At 55.8% G+C, this 20,712-nt stretch overlaps 1 protein-coding gene across 2 annotated transcripts; it reads right to left on the minus strand.

The window, feature by feature from the left end:
- Window positions 1-8,291: 8,291 nt before the first annotated feature.
- ALG12 (ALG12 alpha-1,6-mannosyltransferase) lies at window positions 8,292-19,869 on the minus strand. Of its 2 annotated transcripts, none has more exons than XM_027854305.1 (11): window positions 19,782-19,869; window positions 16,386-16,501; window positions 15,675-15,936; window positions 15,447-15,579; window positions 11,912-12,085; window positions 11,578-11,772; window positions 10,343-10,446; window positions 9,867-10,090; window positions 9,014-9,183; window positions 8,861-8,936; window positions 8,292-8,626 (listed from the first exon to the last, which is right to left on the minus strand). In XM_027854305.1, the coding sequence occupies exons 3-11, from the start codon at window positions 15,834-15,836 to the stop codon at window positions 8,389-8,391; spliced, it is 1,476 nt and encodes a 491-aa protein (XP_027710106.1). In that variant the 5' UTR covers window positions 15,837-15,936; window positions 16,386-16,501; window positions 19,782-19,869; the 3' UTR covers window positions 8,292-8,388. The 2 variants fall into 2 exon arrangements, with proteins under 2 accessions (XP_027710106.1, XP_027710105.1); XM_027854304.1 differs by having other exon boundaries at window positions 16,386-16,506.
- Window positions 19,870-20,712: the final 843 nt, after the last annotated feature.

A 20,712-nucleotide genomic window follows, 5' to 3' on the forward strand; every position in this document is an offset into this window, starting at 1 on the left:
TCCTTCCCCTTATCCCTATCTAGAAGACCTTCTCCTGCGCAAAACATTTTAAAAAATGAAAACAACGAGGGGAGAACAGCTGTCAGCCAAACTACCCACCACTTAGGGAGTCTGATAGGATATGCAAACAAGAACTCCACGCCCATGGTCCCTCACCTCTGCCAGAAGAGAGAGGGGCAGGCGGATCCATCGTCATTGCATTTGTGTATTACTCTGGTTTTGTTGTGATTAATCATTATGGTTTTCCTGGTTGAGTTTGCTTCACTTTGACCTCTAGCCCTAATTGACCTACTTCTCTGTGATCTACATAGAGCACAGAAATACTCCATTACATTCGAGCACCATAATTTGTTTAGCCATTCCCCATTTGATGATCTACAAGGATCTGGGGGCACATGGGACTTAATGTTTTGACCTTCTTGGGGTGCATACTTGGCCGTGGGAATCTCTGGGTCAACAGGAATGGGCATTTAAGTCACTTTCTTAGCATAACTGAATTTCTTCTTACTGGGTTCGGTATGTAAGCCTGTTAGGATTCTGACCCACTCAACCATTGGGCTGGTGGTCGTTCCTGCATGAGCAAATATGGTTAGCATGCCACCTCTGTCTTCAGCCCTTTTACCAGAGACTTGGAAAAACAGCATAGATCCCCAGGGCACTTCCCTAGAGACTTGTTGGCATCGCATCCTTAATAGCTACTCATTGTCAGAATTGACGTAGCCGCATAGCGTAAGCTACTTTACACAATGCTGCATTTATCTAACGTCTAGGTAAGCTGTGTCTCTAGTCCTTTGCTTGATAACGCTTCAGTTATCCTGTCAGAAAAGAAAATGAATATTCTGGCATGACCTCTTCTGGGTGAAGACTTGATGGCTCTTTGTAAGGCCCACACACCAAAGCAAGCATTTATTAAGCACCAACTATGTGCCAGGCATGGTGCGCCATGTTTTAGAAACATCATCTCATTGATTCTCACATCAACCTTGGGAGCTAGGGGCTATCGTTACTCCCATTTTACAGATAGGAAAATAGGGGCACAGGGAGGAGACAGAGGGAATAAGCATTTATGTAGCACCTACTACATGCGCTGTGTTGTGCTGAGTGCTTTACAAATATTTCACTTAATCTTCACAACAGCCCTGGGAGGGAGGTGCTTTATCCCCCTTTTACAGTTGAAGACACTCAGCTTAAAGTGACTTGCCCTGGTTCACAGACCTAGTAAGTGTTTGAGGTTAGATTTGAACCTGGGTCTTCCTGACTCCAGGCCTAGCTGCCTCCATAAACAACTGTCATTTCTAGAAGTTCCTCACCCATCTGCTTAATTCTCGAGTTTTATCAGGACAAGACCAGCTCATTGGCCTGTAATTTGAAGACTGTTTTCTTCCCTCAGATTATAGTATTTGCCCCTCCTTAGAACTGTGATGCCGGGCTCATTCTCTGTAGCCTTTCAGCTGTTACTGACATAAGGGCAGCAACCACAGCTGGTCTTTCAGTCCCGAGGAAGGCCTGCATCTTGGCCCGGTGACTCGGCCTCATCCCGGGCAGCTGGACGCGCTCTCACCCTCTCCTTCCTCACTTTGGGGATCAGCTGGCCATTTGGTGTCTCCTGTTTCCTTGGCAGCAAAACCCAGAAGCAATGACATCTGAGCGGCTCTGCCACCATCTTGTCCACCCGAGCTACAGTCCCTGTGTTCTTTGTTCTCCCCTTTCCTCCAGTAGGACTTTAAAAGCAGAAACCAAACCCACCCCTTGTTTGTTGCTGCCCCTGGCTTCCCTCAGCTCATTTTGAGTTTTAGGACTCCTGACTGTATTTCTATTTTTTTTAATTAAAAAAAATTTTTTTTTTCCTGACGGTGTTTTTAAAATAGACTTTTTATTAATATTTTTAATTTTTAGATTGATTAAATCTCCCCGGAAAATCATCCCTTATAACAAAAAAAGGAGGCAGAGAAAAAATTTCAATAGAGTCATTCAACACAGCCGACCCCCCTGCCATCACAGACAGTGCTCCCCACCTGCAGACCCTCACCTCTTTGAAGGAGTGGGAAAAGGCGCCTTCTGACACCTCGGCTCGAGGCGCGATGGTTCGCTTGGTTATTTGCTCTGCTGCGGTCGCTGTATGGAATCTTCCTGGCTCTGCTCGCTTCACTTTGTATCAGTTCATAATGGCTTTCTCACTTCTGTTCTTAGTTTGTCATTTCTTACACCGCCGTGAGTTTCCATTACATTCACGTGCCACAGTCTGTTTAGTCATCCCACAGTCCTGGTCATCTACTTTGTTTTCACTTCTAACATACAAAATTGCTGCTGTCAATATTTTCGGGGTATTTGGAGCCTTTGTTTTTATCAATAACCTACTTGGGATTTGTGCCTAGCAGTGCAATCTCCGAGCTGAAGGTTATGGGCCTATTCTGCCACCTTTTTTGCAGAATTCCTCATTGCTTTCCAGAATGGTGGTACCCTTTAACAGCTCCACCAGCAATGCATTAGTGTGCTTGTCTTTCCGTGACCCCTGCAGCACTGACCTTTCCCATCTTCTGTCCCAACACTCTGTAGGATTATGCCACTCTTGACCATCTTTTTTGCCTATCGTGTTTAAGCTCTCTTGGGATGCCCCCTTGACATCCACACGGGTCTATTCTTTCTTCTTCATCAGAATTGTTTTCTTTGGGCTTTCAGAATTAGATTTTTGAGAGTCTGGACTGACTTTCCCTGTAGAATTTTGCTATATCTTTCCTCTCGGGCGTTGATGTTTTCTCCTCAATCTTGAGTATTTATCAGACCATGCCTAGTTTTCCTCCCCTCGGTCACAATTCTAGGAGGGAGTGGTCCCTCACCTCCAAGACTTTCATGATTTTTTTCTATAATTAATTTTAGTTTTCCACAATCACTTCCATACGCTTTTGAGTTTTAAACTGGCTTTCATGATTTCTACATCAGCTTTCACTTCTTCCTTGTGAGACTCATATCCAGAATAGTTTCCCCTTGCTGGTTCCCACTCTGTTTAAAAAATGAAATTGTGGTTAAGGCAAGTCGAGACAGTTAACTAGTCACTCTCATTTTGGGATAGAGAGCTCCCACTCCATCCGAGTAGCTGACCTTATGGGTCACTGTTGTATCATACCCTGTGCCGGGCTCCTGGTGGTCCCTCAACACATTTATTTCCTCTGTGTCCAGATGATCTGTAATCTCTAGCGTAAGAGCTGTGTCCCGCAACCTTCAACCAAATCTATGTATTTGATGTCCATATACCATCATCTATGAGAGGAGAATATCTCTCTGAGTCGCTGATTCAGGCAATCTACAGTGTCTACTTAGCCTGGATGGTTCCTAGGGACTTCCTTTGAATTAATCAATATAAACTAGGTAAAAAAACAAAAACAAAAACAAAAAAAACACCAAGCCTTTCCTTGCTGAGTTTGGGAGGAAGACAGCCCTTGGGTCACTGAAGAAAGGTCTGTTCTTGGCCAAAGACCATCAGCCTTTGCGCCACCATTTACAATTATTTCCTGTTTTGGCAATGAAAACGGGAAGGGGTATGCAATTGTTGCTAGATTTCAACTAGCACAATCACTTTCATTATTTTATTGATAGAAGCAAAAATATAAGCTTTATAAAACAAAACCAAAAAAAGACAATCAGCCTTGCCCTGTGGGTCCTGGCTTTTGGGGTGCAGCAGACCGGCCCAGGGGTGGGGCAGCTCCGGCCATGTCCTTGACAAAGAATGGATTGTGGTTGGGGAGGGGGAGGGTTTCTGTGTTTCCTCCCCCTTGCGACCTGTGAAAGGACAGAAGATTTGGACTCATGTCGTCGGTGTTGGCAGCAGTGGCCCCGGAATAGCAACCAGTGACCCAAAGCCACGGTGATTTCTTCCCTTCTACTCAGTAAACTCCAAGGAGAGGAGGCTGGGTGGTACGATGGAGAGCACTGGTCCTGGAATCAGAAAAATGGAAATTCAGACTAGCTCTGTGACCCTGGAAGAGTCACATCCAGTTTCCCCGTTTGTAAAATTGGGATCGTAATATCCAGCCTCCTAGGATTGTGAGGATTCAGTAAGATAAAATCTGTGAAGCGTTTTACCGACCTTAAAGGGTTACGTAAACGCTCACCATTATCATTACCCCTGTGACCAAACAGAAATCCCTCTTTGGAATGGAAGGCCTCCCACAGATTGGCCGCTGCCCCGCCTGCCCTGGTTTATTACGCGTTTTGTCTCCTTCGTGTTCTCTACGCTGCAGCCAGACTGGCCTCTTGATGTTCCTCCCCATGACCCTCCGTGTCCAGTCTCGGTCCTTGTGCACAGACTGACCTCATCCCTGGAAGACCTCTCCAAGTCTGTGGCTTCCTCCAATGCTCAACCCAAGGATCACGTCCTACGGGAGAATTCTTCTGATTCTTCCAGCCTTTACTACCTCCTGATTGTCTTGTATTTATGAATGTTTATACTTTTGTATATACTTGCACATGTAGGTATTGTATCCCTGATAGAGCCCAAACTCCTTGAAGGCAAGAGAGAGCCCTGGTCCCTTGTATGGTGCCTGGCACACAGTAGGTGCTTAGTGCTATTTGCTGCCGGTACCCGAGGGCGTAGTTCACCTCGGCCTCTTCTACCAGCTTCCTGTTTGTCTCGGTCCACGCGTGGCTCGGGTCCGAGGCCTAGATTCTACAGGAGCCGCACGATCTCATCGTGGACACTCAAGAAGAGCACTGACAATCACCAGCCACGACCAAGTGACATCGTGAAAATGAAACGGACCCTGTTTTCACAGACAGGAAAGGACCAGTCACCCATGGGGGAGTCATTTCTGAATCCGTGGTCAGCGTGTAAGTCAGAACGCCGACTTGTTAGAGAAAAGGTCAAATCAGCATCCAGTTAGGACCCAAAGGAGGCCAGGAGCCCCACCCTGATCTCTGTAAACAGCTCTTGGGGTCGAAAGGTGGGAAACGGATGCGAGAACGGACAGTGACACAGTCCCCGACCATTTCCTAAGGAAGTCGTCACAGCAAGGTCAGGGCCTGGAAACCCATCTTAGCCAGCCAACATCCGGTCTCCTTGCCGAGCAGAGAGGGAGGGCAGCTGAGAGCCACGTTTATTCGGGGCAGAGACTTGTGGGTCAGGTCAGGTCTCACAGGAGGGGATGACGGACGGAGATGAGCAGCGTTACCTCACTAAAGAGAGAAAAGCAGCGGAGGGGAACGTGGCGCACGGGGTCTACTCAGCCAGGTCATTCCGAGGGCGTTCAGGGATAAACCAGAAGACAATGGAAACACCTTGAAAGATTTTCAAAAATATTTTTTTCACCATGAATGGTGATGCCACCCCACGGGGACTCATCCTAGTCCAGGACAAGGGCTACACAAAGGCATAAAAAGGTGCTAACAGCACGAAGGAGGACAGCGAGTAGGTGAGACTCCATGGACCCAGATGAGGGCTGTGCTGGGGGAGTCACAACCTTCAGGTCACGGGGACAATACTACAGATTTGGTGGGAAAATCATGGATCTTACTGTTGAGAAAGAGAGAGACAGTTTTCTTGCTGTCTCTGAGAGGGGCTTTTGTGAGCCTTTCCCCAGTAAAACCCCAGCACATGGCTGGGCACGGTGGGTGTGTAACGACTGCTGAATGAATTACTAACCAGAGCCCAAACCACCTCAGTATTCCATCTGGGGCTGAACCTGCCACAGTGTGGTGTTAACTCCCATCCCCACCATTCTCTTTGCCCGCCAGTTGAAATTCTGCCCATCCTTCCAGGCTTAGCTCAAATCTCCACGCATCAGTCTCATCCCCTTGTTTTATTTCCAATAGAAGAGAAAAGTCCCATGTGGAACTCTCTGGTCCTCGAGGCCTCCAGAAATGGGGCCTTGCTCAGAGGTATGGGTGCGTTGTTTTAAAGGGAATGACGTTTTACTTCCATCAGAGGTCTACGTCCCTAATGAGGCTCTGAGTGCCTCCAGGTCAGTAGCGAGGTTCGTTTTGTTATTCTCCCCGCTTTCTACCTTAGCAAATCAGTGCCAGCACACAGAGGCAGCCGGAACCTGGACCTGAGTTCAAACCCAGCCCCAGACCGTCCTGGTTGTGTGACCACCCTGGACAAGTCCCATCTCTTCTGCCTGTCTCAGTTTTCTCCTCTGTGAGACGGAATCATAATAGTGCTTAGCTCCCGGGGTTGTCGAGAGGATGCAGTGAAGTAATATTGGTAAAGCGCTTTGCGAGCCTCTGAGCTCCGCATGAAGGCTGGTTGTGATGACGGCTCCTGTTTCTGTGGCGTGATGGGGTCTCACCCCACTTCCTCCCGGCACTCACTCACGGCCACACTGCCCTAGCCCCGGGAGGGCTCCTCGGGGATGCGCCTTTGCTGATGGGCAGCGGGCGGCCAGGGACGCCTGAGCTTTGTCCTCTGGTAGGGACCTCTGAGGCCCTGTATCCCTGCCCCCCCTTCCCCCTTTTACAGAGGAGGATACGGAGGCCAGAGAGTGGCACTCGTCCAGGGTCACAAAGGTAGCAGGGGAAGAATCAGCCAGCCAAACCAAGGACCTCGGACTCCACGTCAAAGAGGAAAAGTGGGAGCGGGTGGGCGTGGGGAGCGGTCACCCCGGGGGAGCGCCCCGAGCCTCAGGCCATGGGGGATGTCCATCTGTGTGGGGCAGGGGGCTGGACGAGATGAGGAGTCCCAGCCTGGAGCTGCCTTGCCCTGCCCCAGCTTCCCTCCCCTCGGGTTGGGGGTCCTTCATGCTTGCTGTCGTGCACACCTCTCCGCCCGCTAGCCTGCATCAGAAGCCCCTTCCCTTGTCCCGCCTGCTGTCCCTGATCTGTGTGCTGACTACTCCCTTAGACTGTGAGTTCCTTGAGGGCAGGGCCCACCTCTGGTCTCTGTTTCCTGGCACTCAGCAGGCACTTTATTGGCGAGTGCCACCCCAGAAGACTGGGGGTAAAGGGGTTTGGAGCTTAGATCCAGAAGGCCCAGATCCCACTGAGGAGATGGTCAGGTCACCTGTCTTCGAGAGCCAAGGCTCCACGTCTACAGTATCTGGAGCTGGAGGAGACCCGATGTATCACTCAGAACTACAGATGAGCAAACCTAGGCCTAGGGGGAGGGGGACCAAGCTGCCCGGTCAGTCTGTGCTGGATGGCCTGGCCCCAGGCCCAGCCAGGGTTCGTTCTCCCCCGTTGGGCTTGCGGGAAAGACCTTCAGAAAGGCCCGCAGGCCCTGGGGGCGGCCACTGTGGGGAATCTTGGCCCTGAGGAGCTGCAGGGCCCCAGAGTGTCCCCGGGGGAAGGAGCGTTCCCAACACCCGGCTCCTCGTGGCAGAGACATGTGAGGCCACGTGCACCTTCTTCACTCTACGGCCCGCTTGCCTCGGCTGGCTCCTCTCTAGACACGCCTGGCTGACCTCTCTGGGGTCTCCTCCTCCCGGCCCCTGGTCCTGGTCTTGGCCCGGTCCTCCCCCTGCACTCCTCCGACTCTGGTCCGCACAATCCACGGACCCCACGGGGCCAGAGAGTGGCCGTGGCTCATCACTGACCACGTCTCTACGGCAGATCAGAGTAGGTTCCCCAAGAGCCCCACCCTCATTGCCCCGTGTCACCAGCCTTCGATGCCCTCCCGTCCAGCGGGGGCCCTCCAGGGAGCGCCCTTAGATCTGGGTCAGCACCAGGACAGCCTGCCCGCCCCTGCAACGTGGGCCGGCTGCTCTGTTCCGACCTCTCGGGCCACGGAGTTCAGTCCTGTGGATGGCTGGACACGGGACCATCCTGGGCCCTTGACAGGAGTCTCCAGAGAGCTCGCCTCCCTGCAGCAGGGAGGTCCCATATCCCAGAGCCCTCTGGCTATTCCTTTGGGCTCAGCCTGGCTTCTTCCTGTCCCCATGGCTTTGACCCTCACCCAGCCCTTCTCACGGGGGTCCCCACGTGCCCCAGCTCCTCTACCACACCCTTTTCTCGGGCCATTTACACCGAGGCGTCAAACAGGATGTCAGGAGGGCCCCCCAGCCTTCCCCGCGCCTGCCACACGCTGATCAGAAGCCACAAAATCCTCTACGGACACCAGGTAAGAAAATTCCTTTACTTTGGACTTTGGCATGGGACAGGTTTCACTGCTCAGTCCGGCTGCTGACGTCCCCCGAGTCGTGTTCGGTGAGGTCACCCGTCGGGGCCGAGGTCACCAGGATCGCTGGCAGGCTGCCCTCGAGGAGGGAGGGCGGCCACCGCTCAGGCTGAGGGCCACAGGAACGGGGAGAGCTACAGGCCCCAAGACCCCGCCAGAGGCGCTGCATTATTCTGAAAGGTTTTATTGCAGTATGTGGGTGGGCCCTGCCCGGGCAGGGGGCTCACTGGCTTCCCGTCTGCCACGTTGTCTGCGCCTCACTGAAAAGACGGCCGCGGGGGTGGTCAGCAGGGGAGGGGCCGGAGCAGTCTCTCCAAAAGCACCAGCTTGGTCTTCAAGTTCAGGTCGAAGGGAGGTAGTTTGGTGAGGTTCAGCTTGATGCCCGCGGTGCCTGCGATGCTGGCCAGCACGCGGTGGGTGTTCTGGTAGTGGGACAGCTGCACGGGGTCCATCTCCAGCAGCAGGTGTGTGTAAGCCATCATGGGCCCCACCCCAGGTTCCAGGCCTTCCCTCTTGTCGTACCTGGGAGAGCAGCGTGGAGGAGGAGACCCTGAGACGACCCACCCTCCCTAGGGCTATGAGCCCCCACCATGTCTGCAGTCACTCTTTAAACAGCCATGAGAGTCATAAAATGGAACTCTCCGATGAAAAGAGGACATGTGCTACGGCAGAGCTAGGGACCTGGGTTCGAATCCCAGCTCTGCCTTCGACCCTGGCCTCCGCACCTGACCCCGCGACCCCCGGCGGCATACGTACTTCCAGTCGTCGTTGACCTGCAAGAACCGAGAGACTCCCGTCTGCGCCGCGGCCACGTCGATGTGAAGCGCCACGTCTAAGAAGAAACGGGAGGGGCGGTGGGCAAGAGCGCATCGTGGCTGAGCGTCTCCTCCCTGCCGAGGACCCACGTACCTGTTTTGGGGGGCACCAACTCGTGCAGCTTTTGGATGGCCACCCCTCCAGGGTAGTTGAAGTGGGAGACGTAGAGTGACGTCGCCGAGTAGGCGGCATTGACCGCGAGATGAGCCAGGACCAGGAGGGAGCCGAGCTTGTACAGCCAAGACTTCCTGTAGTTGTTCAGCCTGAAAGAGCGCAATTACGAACCAGGTGTAGAGACCACGGGCGTGGCAGGGGCAGATGACACGCCCACCGCCACCTGGGAAGTCGGGCTCACCCTTTCCGTCTGCCCTGCACTAGGCACATCCGCCTTGGGGGAACCGTGTGTGATGGAGGAGCCCGGCTTCTGGGGGCTCTGCTCCTGGGGTGCCCCAGGCATGGCAGAGCAGGGGTCAGAGACCGGCCCCGCGACGTCTCCACCCTGTAGGTCCTGGCAACTGCCCCTCCCTGAACCCTCCTGCACCCCCACAGCCCCACAAGGCCTGAGGGGAGACACGGTCTTGGAAAGATGGGGGAGGGGCTGGCTCAGAAAACGGGCATGACGTGTGCGCAGAAAATCAATACCTGCGCAAACTCACAAAATGGTCTTAGTTACAAACGAGCAGCGCCCTCAGAGGAAAGGGGCGCCGGAACTACACGAATCCTTCAGGAGGGTTTCAGGCGGACCCGGAACCCAATTAGGTGACTGAGGAGGTGCAGGAATCCAGGCGCCTCCGCAGTCCCTGTTGGCAGAGGAGTCCAGGCAGCCATTTTTCTTTTTGACACGTCTCTCTGGGCAAAGGTTCCCTGCCTGCCAGGGCCACCCCGACGGCCAGCGAGCCACGGCCGGCTGAGCCCAGGAGGGGAGGAGCCCCTGGCGCACACTCACATGCGGGAACAGCCTCTGGCGGCCACGATGTTCCAGACGGGGAAAGTGTACATGATGAAGCGGAGCTCCTTGTGAGGGAGGAACGAGTACAAGAAGACGAAGCCCACGGCGGGCAGGAGCAGCAGCCGTGTGCGGCGATCCCACAAGCCCAGCGGCACGAAGAGAAGGCTGCAGCCCAAGGCCCGGGGCAGCGCTGAGTAGAAATACCAGAGGAAGGGCGCGGTCTGCGTGGGGGGGCCAGTCAAGGAGAGAGGCGGGATGCAGAAGGGGGGACCCCGGCCCCACCCCCACGGCAGGGCGCCCGGATTGCTGCCTTTCTAAGTGGGCCGAGGGTGGTGTGGCTATGTGCCCTAGCGGCCCCGCTGTCACAGGACAAGGCCGTGGGCGTCCTACCCCCCAGGGGGGCAGCCGTGGCCTGCGATGCCCATTCGCCAGGGGCACCGAGCCCTTCCTGACCCCACAGGCTTAAAGGATACACCCCAGTCCGAACTTTTGTTCAGAATCGTGTTGTACCAAAGCACTTGACCCTCCGGCCATAAAACACGGCGCCAGAACATAGAATCCACGGCGACCGTCAGTCCTAGGAGAGGAGAGAGAGCCGGTCTTCAGTGATGAAATCAGCCGCGGAGCCGTGACCCGAGAGGCCGCAGCCTCCGGGAACCCCCACGGTCCAATCCCTTCACGCACTGAGGAAGCTCTTGGGCCGCCTACAAAGGAAGAACCGCCCTGGCCCCAAGAGGCTTACACTCTACTCAGCGATGCAACATGCGTACAGATAAACTGATTTAACTTGGGGAGAGAAAGCCGGCCAGGAGACGTCCAGGCAGGCGGGAACCCCTGGGAAAAGGCCGGCGGCCCGAGGTGGCCCCAGGGAGTGAAGGGAGCCTGGGCAGGTGGAGGCCAGGCCCGCAAGCAAGGTCTCATCCTGCCCCAAAGAGGACCCCCTAAGGCTTGTAAGCAGGGTGACCACGAGGGATCGAGCGGGCTTCTTCTGAGAGGTGCGTGGGAAGAGGGCACAGAGAGGGGGCCGAGGATGAGGTGACCGCGATGCTTCCGAGGGGTGAGGAGGGCACGGAGGAGAGCCACTCTGGGACCTAACAAGACAGGGCCACTGACCGGACGCTAGATGCCTACGTGGCGTCCAAAGGGACCCCGGAGGCCAGGAGGCCGCTCTCCAGAGGGGTCCTAGGTCCTCCATCTTTTCAGTATGTGAGACGGAGGAAGGATCACTAAGAGGTGGGGCCTCTATCCAGACGACTCAGAGAACTGCCACCACTGCTGTGAGGGCGGGTCAGCCCCAGGCAGGCACACTGCCACTCGCCCCGCTCCTCTCAAAAAGGTTATAAAACAACCTCCAGGAGGATCCCAATGCGCAAGGACATAAGTGTAGACTGTCGAGGAAAGGGCGAGCATGTGCTCCATGCCAGGGCGTTCGGCCTTTTCGGCGTACGCTACATTAACGTTTGGTTTTTAAAAACCAACCCCCACCTGCCGGTTTGTCTGTGTCCTCTTCTGACCCTTCTGCTCCCTCTCCTGGGTGTGTGTTTAATGTTTCCCTTGACTTTTTCCTCTCTTTTCTTAACCCCTACACCCGGGCCTCCAAGCACCGGCTAGGGGAGAAGTTCAAAGACAGCCACCATCCCCCACATCCCCCCCGGGGCCACGTCCATCATTACAGGACCCAGTGACGGGGGCGCTCGCGCACACTCACCCAAGCAGACGATGCCGGCGGGAATGGCGTGACCCAGCACCTTCAGGAGCGTGACCTTCCTACTCACCAAGGTCAGCAGCAGCATGAGGCCGAGGAAGATGCACAGCTCTGACCTGAAGACGACGATGGCGAGCGCCGAGAGCCAGATGAAGAGCGCGCGCTTCTGCCGCATCCAGGCCGTAAGGGCCAGCAGCACTGCCGAGACAGAGGACGGCGGCTCGGCTCGGCCCCTCCTCCACCGGCGGCACGCCAGCGCCCCCACCCCGGGGACCTGGCCCGGGCGGCCTCCCGTGGCTGCCTGCCTTCCCCGGGCCCCACGGGCGCCCCCACGTACCTATGGGCAGTGCAAACACGTTGGGCAGCGTCCGCGTGCAGTAGAACATCAGGTGGAACTGAGAGGCCGTGATGAGGCAGAAGACGGTGGCCACGGTGGCGCCCAGCTGCCTGCGCACCTCCTTCTGCAGCTTCCAGAGTCCACAGATGACGCCGAGCCCCAGGACCCCTCTGACTGGGGGAGAGAGGAAAGAAGCCCTTGTCACCAGCTTGGCGGGCGGAGGGCTGCCCCGGCCTCGGCACATTCCCAACAGCGAACCGATCTCATCCTTGACTCTAGGACAGTGACCCGCCCACGGCGCTCGGCCCCGCGAAGGAAGGCCAGTGACGTGCCCGGCGAAGGCCGTCTGGCTGCCACACCAAGGGAAGGCGGTGGAGCTGACCACCACGCCAGGCCTCTCGGGCTCCCCGCCTAGCACTCCCTTCACGAGGAAGCCGATCCCCTCCTCCCAGCCAGGTCAGGCTCAGCCACCCTCCTGCTCACCCTCTGGTAGCCAGACCTGGCTTCCAGAGACACGGCTGAAGCGGGGACCGGGACAGCGCGATGGCAGGAAGCTCGGGGGAGAGTGGGGCAAGGACTCCCAAGGTGGCCAACGGCGGCCGTCTGTGCCTCCCGAGGGAAGCCCCAGGCCCGGCGTGTGTGGTTACCAGCTGGGCGCTGCCTCGGGCGTCCCCTTCCTCGGATCCCAGAGCCGCCCCCCTCCCCCACCCCCAGGGACATCTCTTGCACACACACCCCCGTCTCCAACAACCGCCCCACCCCAGCTCGACCATCTCCCCGCCATCCACGCTTTCTCCCAGCCCTGGTCACTACGGAGGGCCCCCCAGCTGCTCCCGCTACCACTGGCGCTCACACTGCGCGCCCCCTGACTTGCGTTCACACTCACTTCCTCCTTTGTAACAGCAGATACAAGCCGGCCTGCTCTGCCACCACGCAGGCAACATGCCGCACCCACAGCCCCCCACCTCTGCGATAGAGGGAGGCTGCAGCTACGCTTTCTCAGGGTTTTTGGCCCAACCTTTGACCCGTACAACCTTCAATCTCATCTTCCCCGACAAGTAACTCATTCTAATATATCACATTTTCTTCTGTGACCCAGGAATACACCCGGTGCCTGGTGATCCCGTGGCCTTTCAGAAGATCACAGACTCTGAGTAGGCAGCGCCTCCAAGGTCATCTAAACCTGGCTGCGATGCCAAAATCCTGCCCAAGGCCGCCTCCTCCAGGAAGCCTTCCTTTGGGTGGTTTCTCCTTCCCTTGAATCTCCGTCAGACCCTTTTCATCAGCTGCCTCACACCGTGGCCGTGAGCCTGAGACGCACTCCCCACCCCGTAACTGGGCATGCCAGTGGTCTCTGCTGAAGGAGTACCCCGTAACAAACGCCAGGCAGAGGCAGGGGCTGGGGCGGCGCCCCACAGGACACCTGGAAATCTGTGGTACAAGCTGGAACCTTTAACCCTCACCGAGGGCCACGGCAGAATCGGCGTGAATGGCCTCACGGAAGGAGCTGCCGTGAGCCTAAGAGCCCCCACCGGCCGTCCACACTGGCCCCTGGGGGCAGAACGGCCTGTGGTGTCCATTTACTGAGTCGAAATAGAGCTTTAGTAGAGGGACAGGCGCATCCCAGGGGCTGTCCAGAGGATACCGCCGCCGGACCCTGCTTTTCTTGGAGTGAAAATGCTTCAGTGCTCTGTTGTGATGGTGGTGGTGGTTGTCCTTCCTTCTCGAAGAGGACCATGACATCAGGGAGGTGATGTCATGACACGCAAGTGAACTGGATTTAAGTGAGTAAGGCTGTGCAAAGTCACCAACCTCAGTTTCTCCTCTGGAGTCTCAGGGTCCAATGGCAAGACATAGATCAGGACTGGAGATGGCCCAGGATGCAATGGGGGACCCTGGCCTTTTCAAGCTAAGGTCTTTCCCAAGCCTCAGTTTGACTGAGGCAATGCCCATTCAGTGATTAAAGCTAGGTAAGAAAGGAGGCAAAGAACAGCCCCTTTTACCTAATCAAAAAAAAAAAAAATCAATTTGGGAGGGAAAGGCCCTCAGGGTTTCTGGCCAAAACAGAAACAACTGCTATTTGCACTCACTCTGGACCCAAACAATGACCAGCTGAGGCTTGGGCTGGGAGCCAGAGAACTCGGACCCTAAATGCCTTCAACCCAAATCCCTCTGGCTCTCTTTGATGCTTCAGGCTGTAGGGGGCCAGGATGCGGCATCAGAGGGAGAGTCTCCGCACTGATTCTGGGTCGGGGGCCCAGCTCTGACGTGGCAGCCACGTCCCTTCGCTCGCTGAGCCTCGGTTCCCTCACAGGTAAGATGAAGGGGCTGGACTGCTGGGGGCTCTTCCAAGAGCTCACACTGTGACTCTGTCTGCAACAGAAGGAGTGCCTGCGGGCCCGAGGAAGAAAGGGAGAAGGCGGCCCAGCACTGAGCCCAGCTCGGCAAGCGTGGTTCGCTCTGAGGCTGTGGGATGGACTGCCCCGAGGACGGCGTGGCGCTCGGGAGTCTACTCTGTGTGTGTGTGTGGGGGGTGGGGGGTGGTTCTGGAAAGTTGGCTGCCTGTCCACACGCACCACACAGTCCTCACACAAATGCACCAACACTTCCAAGAGGCAGAAGCCAGGATCCCAAATTGTGAATGGAAAAGCCTAGTCTTACGCTGCTCTCTCCAGTGACCTCGCAGGGCTGCCCGCCTCACACAAAACGGGGCCGGGGAGAGCCCACAGCGCAGACGAGGCTGACCGACAAAGATCTCTCTATAACAGGGATTTACTGCACCTGGAGAAAATTCACTTTTTGGGGAAGCAAGTGAAAAAAGGCCGACTAGAATGTCCATTGTGAGGAGTGAAGCCCTCAGAGACAACCTCACACAAGCCCCTCACTTTACAGGGCCAGCGGGGGTGGGGGGGTTCCTTAGCCTCACCAGGGTACGTAGCTGGCACCAGCCCTCTGGGGCCCCCAGATCCGAGGGGGGCTTTCTTCTGAGCTCCCTCGCAGGGGGCCCACCAAACCACTTAAGGGTGTCTGAGGTCTCTCCACTACACTTCCTTCCAATTGCTAGAGTGGGAGAAGCTGCCTTAGAGCCCATCTGGGAAACATCTTGTTGAAAGGTAAGCAGGGGCAGAGAACCAAGGAATTCGAACCCTTGGCCTAAGTCCATAATCGGGGAGGCCACGGCAGCAAAGCGCTTCCCAAGTGCCAAGGCTGGTCTACCTGCCACAAGGGGCCGTGTCCCAGAGGGAGGGTGGCTCCCTCCCCGGCCCATTCACCCACCCGGGCCATAAAGCCTCGTGCTCATTTCAGCAGCGCCCTCTCTCTGCTCCACCAGCAACAGCAGCCTGGCCACAGGAGCCCCTTCCCCTGCCGGCAACTCCCTGCGTACAAGCAGACAAGCAGCGGGGCTGGCTCCTGACTGCCCCTTGCTCACACTGGCGGCTGGCTTTTCGAGCGCACGGGCGGGGCTCAGATTCCAAGAGAAGGGAGTTTCTGGTGGTGGGAGGACAGCTCCTCCTGCACCTTCGAGTCTCCTTACCTATCAGCTGAGAATAAAATTTGGACATTTCCAACATGGACAGCACATAGATCGCAGGGCTGGAAATGGCTGCGATTAAGATTGGCCCAAGAAACGTTCTTGGGACGACTCCAGGAAACTCGTGGTGATCGTACTACAAAGAAAGGGGACACGGTTACCAAGCAGAGCACGTGCACAGGGCGCCACTGCAGGCGTCGAGGGCCCCCTCCTCCCTGGCGGCCCACTCGCCTTGTCCAGGTCCCAGCGGTGATAGAGGAGGTCGTGGATGGCCTGAAGGTTGAAGCTCTCCTCCACCTTGGCGTAGGGACAGGCGGCCAGGTGGATGAAGGCCACGGCGATGAACAGCAGGAGCAGGAGGGGCTGCCGCCTGGCTTGTCTCTTCGTGGCCATGGTGGCGTGGGCAGGGGTGGCCCCTTCTGGGAGCCGGGGGCAGCGGGCGGTGCTAGCCCAGCTCTGCCTTCGAGGCTTGAGGAAGGAGGAGAGAGAAGGCCTGTTTGGGGAAAACACCAAAGAAAAAAACGCTAAAAACCAGCGTGAACTCCCTTATCCTGGCTGCTGGCCTGAGACACTGTCTCCTGTCTGATCCACACATCTGTCATCCCAGGGAGAGAAACTTTAATCTCTAAACCCGAGATTCAGGCCTCTGAGCACACAGATCGCAAAAATTAATCAAGTTCCAGCCCCACAGCGCGTCCTGAACACCACTCAGAGGACGCTCGTTCCTTGGCCGTCACTGACCCACAGTCCAGTTTGGACACTTTACACCAGAAGCCAGAGACCTCACCTAAGGTGACGAGGACAGCGCCAGGGCGCGCAGGGAACAGCTGCAGCTCTCGATCTGACCCAAACGGCCAGTGTGGCTCAAAGTCCACAGCCACACACACCTGACAGATCCCAGAAGTGATCCAGGCACAAGATGGGGCAAGGGCAAAGACTCACCGATGCACTCAGTGGCCTGTGATTGAGACCAGTTCCTTCCCTCCTGCACTGGTCGTCAGATGGAGGTCAGCAGAAACAGGAATAGGCCAGGGCTTCCCTCAGTCTCCTCCAGAATCCTGCTCTTTGGGAGGAAAGCATCCTGTGAGCGCTTCCCCTCTTGCCTGGCCGGCTCTACTCACCTGCCCCGCACTCAGGGCCCCGAATCCCACCCCAAGGGCACTCAAAGGAGGACAAACACAGCCAGCTGAGTCCAGAGCAAGTGCCATCTCCCTGACCACACAAGTGACACACGGCTCCCAGGGACCAGAGCCTGCCCATCCAATGGCCTCCATGAGCTGGAGGCCTTGGGCAGGAGGAGGAAAAAAGCTCTAGTCTCTCTCTCCAGGAGTGTCTCGGGGGACATTCCACACTGGCCACTTCTGTCCTTCTGCCTCCTCTTGTTCCCCAAATAAAGATCAGCCCACGAAGGGAACCTTCCATTTGTGAACTGGAGTCACAGAGAACTTGTCCTGCAGGAATCGAGCAGCACACCCTGCAACGAGGGAGGGCAATTTAAGGTGGCTCCAAGAGGGAGGGTCTTTGTGGACAGATGGTGGCCCTGTGAACATTGCTGCCATTGCTGTGATTACCCACAGCTGAAAATAACGTTCGAGAAATAAGACTGGAGATCAGAGGGATTTTGTCAACCCACGGAATAATGAACTGATTCTAATCCCAGAGACTGTTTCAGCATGAGGTGAGGAGAAAAACCAAGGGCACGTTTCTAAATGGCAAATGCCATCTCAAGAATCACACAGCAAAGTAATAATGACTGACTTGAGAACCTGTTCAGTTATTTTCCACCAAATGGAAAGAAATTCTTCAGTATCTAAAGCCCTTTAGACTCAAATACCAGGGGGGCAGTAAGCAGCACTATCCTGAAGGGTTTTTCTTGGGGATTGGGCTTCGGCGGGAGAGACAACAAAAAACAAAGTGCCAGTACAGGGAAATGTGAACTAAGCACTAAGCACTAACATACATGCTTGTTAAAAGCCTGGATGCACAATGAAGATGGGAAATGCCATGGTCACCTGGCGATTAAGAACGTTAAAATAACAACTCACATTGATACAATTCCCTTCCTGATTGTCCCTAGAGGTGGACGATGTAAATATTAACTCCATTTTACAGACAAGGAAACTGAGAATCAAAGAGGTCAAGTGACTTGCCCCTGGTCAAAGAGCTAGTAAATAACAGAGCCAGGACTTGAACCCAAGTCTACCAACTCTGAGCTGAGTACTTGTTTCACTCTGCCAAGCTGCAAGAAAATGGGACGGGGAAGCCATTCCACAGCTTGTCATGAACACAGCTAAAGTCCTTCCTACCCCAGTTAGAATCCTCCCAAATGGCTGGGTCTGAGGTCGACAATGGAGAAATGGGATCACAGGATGTGAAGGCAATCTTTGAGAAACTATGGCAAGCAGGAGGAGAACCAGATGATGGGAGAAGAGTCAAAGAAGCTGTAACCATTAAAAAGTTAGGTCCTGGTTACTACAAATTTTAAGTCTGCAGGTGTTCCCTGGTACAATTCTGAGGGGGATCATTAAATACTGAGTGCTTAAAACATTACAGAGGGACCCCTCAGAGGTAAGCATGGCTATCCTACAAATAAGTCCTGGCAAGGTATTCTTGCCTTTTTTTGTTTTTTGAGTTAGTAAATTCTGTTAAAAGACTCTGGTGTCAAGCTTGTCCATTTCACTCTGTAGCATCTCTTGTCCATTTCACCTATAAAGCATCTCTCTTGTCCATTTCCCCCAGAAAGCCTCTGTCCATTTCACCTCTGCAGCATCTCTGGTCCATTTCACCTCTGCAGCATCTCTGGTCCATTTCACCTCTGCAGCCTCTCTTGTCCATTTCACCTCTGCAGCATCTCTTGTCCATTTTGCCTCTGGAGCCTCTCTGGTCCATTTCACCTGGGTACATCTCTCTTCAATTTCACCTTTGCTTCATCTCCCCAATGTGCCCCGCTTTTCTCAACTCTGATCCTGCCCCCAACCCTGGTGGTGGTGGTGTCCTTCATCACTTCACACCTGGACGACTGCAATGGCTGCTGGGAGGTCTGCCTAGCTCCAGTCTCTCCCCACTCTAGTATATTGTCCAATCCGCCGCTAAAGTGATTTTTCTAAAACACAGGTCTGACCGTGTCACTACCTACTTAGCTCCAGTAGCTCCCTTTTGCTTCCAGGATCAAATACAAAATCCTCTGTCATTCATAAGCCCTTTATAACTTGCCCCCTCCTACCTTGACAGTCTTCTCACACCTCACTCCCTACCATATGCTCTTCAATGCAGGGACACTGGTCTCCTGGCTGCATCCATCTCTGGGCCATTTTCTCCGGCCATCCCCCATGCCTGGAATGCTCTCCCTCTTCTACTCCCACTACTGATCTCCCTGGCTTCCTTTAAGGTCCAACTAAAACCCGACTTTCATGGGAAGCCTTCCCCATATGCCTCCTCTGTGGATTATCTCCAATTCACGCTGTACAGAGCTTGTTTGTATGTAGCTGCTTGCATCCCTCAGGGCAGGGGCTGCTTTTTGTTTTTTTAACTTTCTTTGCATCCCCAACACTTGAAGGCACAGTGTTTGGCAAACAGTAGGCACTTAACAAATACTTGTCAACTGACAGAGCCACTTGCTGGAGACCTGAAGGATGGCAAACTAGGATGTAACTATGGGACTGCAGCAGCACTTTTACAAAAGCTTTAAAAGTCTGCCGGCATTTGGCAAACAAGCGCATTTTCGAAATAATGAAAAAAAAATTCTAAAAAGCGCTCTCAGTTTCCAAAAAATTAACACGTGCGAGGAGCCCTTTAAAAACCCTCGAGCTTACTGACGGTAAATGGGAACAAGAACTTGCAGAAGTAACCTCCGGCCATCTGATTCTTCATCTGTAAAACGGAGAGAATTGCCTTCACTGTGGAAAAGGCCCCAGGCTCGGGGTGGGCTCCTCTTCCCCCAGTGACCAGGGAGTGCGCTCCCCGTCACCAGAAGCCCGACCCCAGGGTCACAGAGGCCACCTGGGCTGGGGGCGAGGGGTTCGAGTCCTGGGCAAGTCCCGCCACCGCCGCCTGCCTCAGTTTCCCCTCACTGTAAAACGGGGATCACAACAGCCGTGCCCCGGACTGGAGGAGTTAACGCGCGGAACCCGCTCCGATAGATAACGCACAGCCGACCACGGCGGGGGCCCCATCGCTGCGTGGGTCCGGGGCGGGCAGCAGCCCCACGGAAGCGGGGGGTTGGGGGGGCTCCCACCGCGGATGCCGTCCCCGTCCGCCCGGCCCGCCACGTGTCAGCCCCGGGGCCCTCCCGCCTGCAGGCCCCGCCCGGGCCTCACCCGCCCTCCGCTCGGCCCTCACCCGGCTCGGCTCCGGCCCCCGCCCCGGCTCCGGCTCCGGCCTCCACGGACGGAACACTCTCTCCCCGTCGCGCTCTATCGCGCTCGTCGCGTCCCGCTGGCGTGGCGTGGCGTGGCACGGCACGGCGCACGCGCGTTCAGAGGCTAACGGTCGCAGAACAGTTCCGGAGGGGCGGGGCGCCCCGAGCGTGGAGGGGTCAGGGTTGGGGGGAGAGGGGAGGCCCGCGGCGGCTGGCCCTTTAAGGGCCGAGGGAGACGGGGTCCGCCCCAAACATGGCCGCCTCACGGACGGGAAGCCGCAGCCTCTGCCCCTAGTCAAGATGGCCACCCACTATGACTTAACTGCAGGAGAGGGGCGGGTCGGGTCTCGGGCCTCCAGTGCGGCCTTTGTGCTGACACGGGCCTCTCTCATTGGCCCAAGCTCGTTGGCGAGGTCTGATTCGTTCACGTACTCTCAGCGCGGCGGTTTCTCGCCCAATGACGATCCGAGGGCTGGCAAGCGGGGCGGGGCTTGGCTCGGATCCTCGTGAAATAGACCGGTTCCGAAGGAAGCCGGCTTCCGAGCGAAGGAGGAGGGGCCTCGGTGTCCTTCTCTGCGCCTGCGCGAGCTCGAGCTCTTGGGGCCTCGGTCGGAGCCGGGTCCTCTCTGGGACCGGCCCAGGTGTGGAGGCGGAGCCTCCCTTGTCCCGGCTCCTCCAGGATCCCGCGGACATCCGAGCCCCGCTCAACGGATCCGTCGTGCTGATCCCGGACCCCTCCTCCTTTTTTCCTCCATTGATCCCAGACCCCTCCTCTTTTTTCCTCCCTTGGTCTCGGACCCCTCCTCGTTTTTTCCTCCATTGATCCCAGACCCCTCCTCTTTTTTCCTCCCTTGGTCTCGGACCCCTCCTCTTTTTTCCTCCATTGGTCTCGGACCCCTCCTCGTTTTTTCC

This window comes from Vombatus ursinus, unplaced genomic scaffold (genome assembly GCF_900497805.2).
Source record: "Vombatus ursinus unplaced genomic scaffold, bare-nosed wombat genome assembly UNPS02010394.1, whole genome shotgun sequence".
In the NCBI taxonomy this organism is placed as follows: domain Eukaryota; kingdom Metazoa; phylum Chordata; class Mammalia; order Diprotodontia; family Vombatidae; genus Vombatus; species Vombatus ursinus.

Bases quoted from the DNA above. Each gene is read 5' to 3' on its own strand.
- ALG12 (XM_027854305.1), bottom strand. From the start codon at position 15,836: ATGGCCACGAAGAGACAAGCCAGGCGGCAGCCCCTCCTGCTCCTGCTG. The intron at 10,447-11,577 runs GTGAGTGTGCGC...CTCCTCTCCTAG, and splicing joins CGCCGGCATCGTCTGCTTGG to GACTGACGGTCGCCGTGGAT. The intron at 8,937-9,013 runs GTACGTGGGTCC...GTTTCTTCTTAG, and splicing joins GTTGGTGCCCCCCAAAACAG to ACGTGGCGCTTCACATCGAC.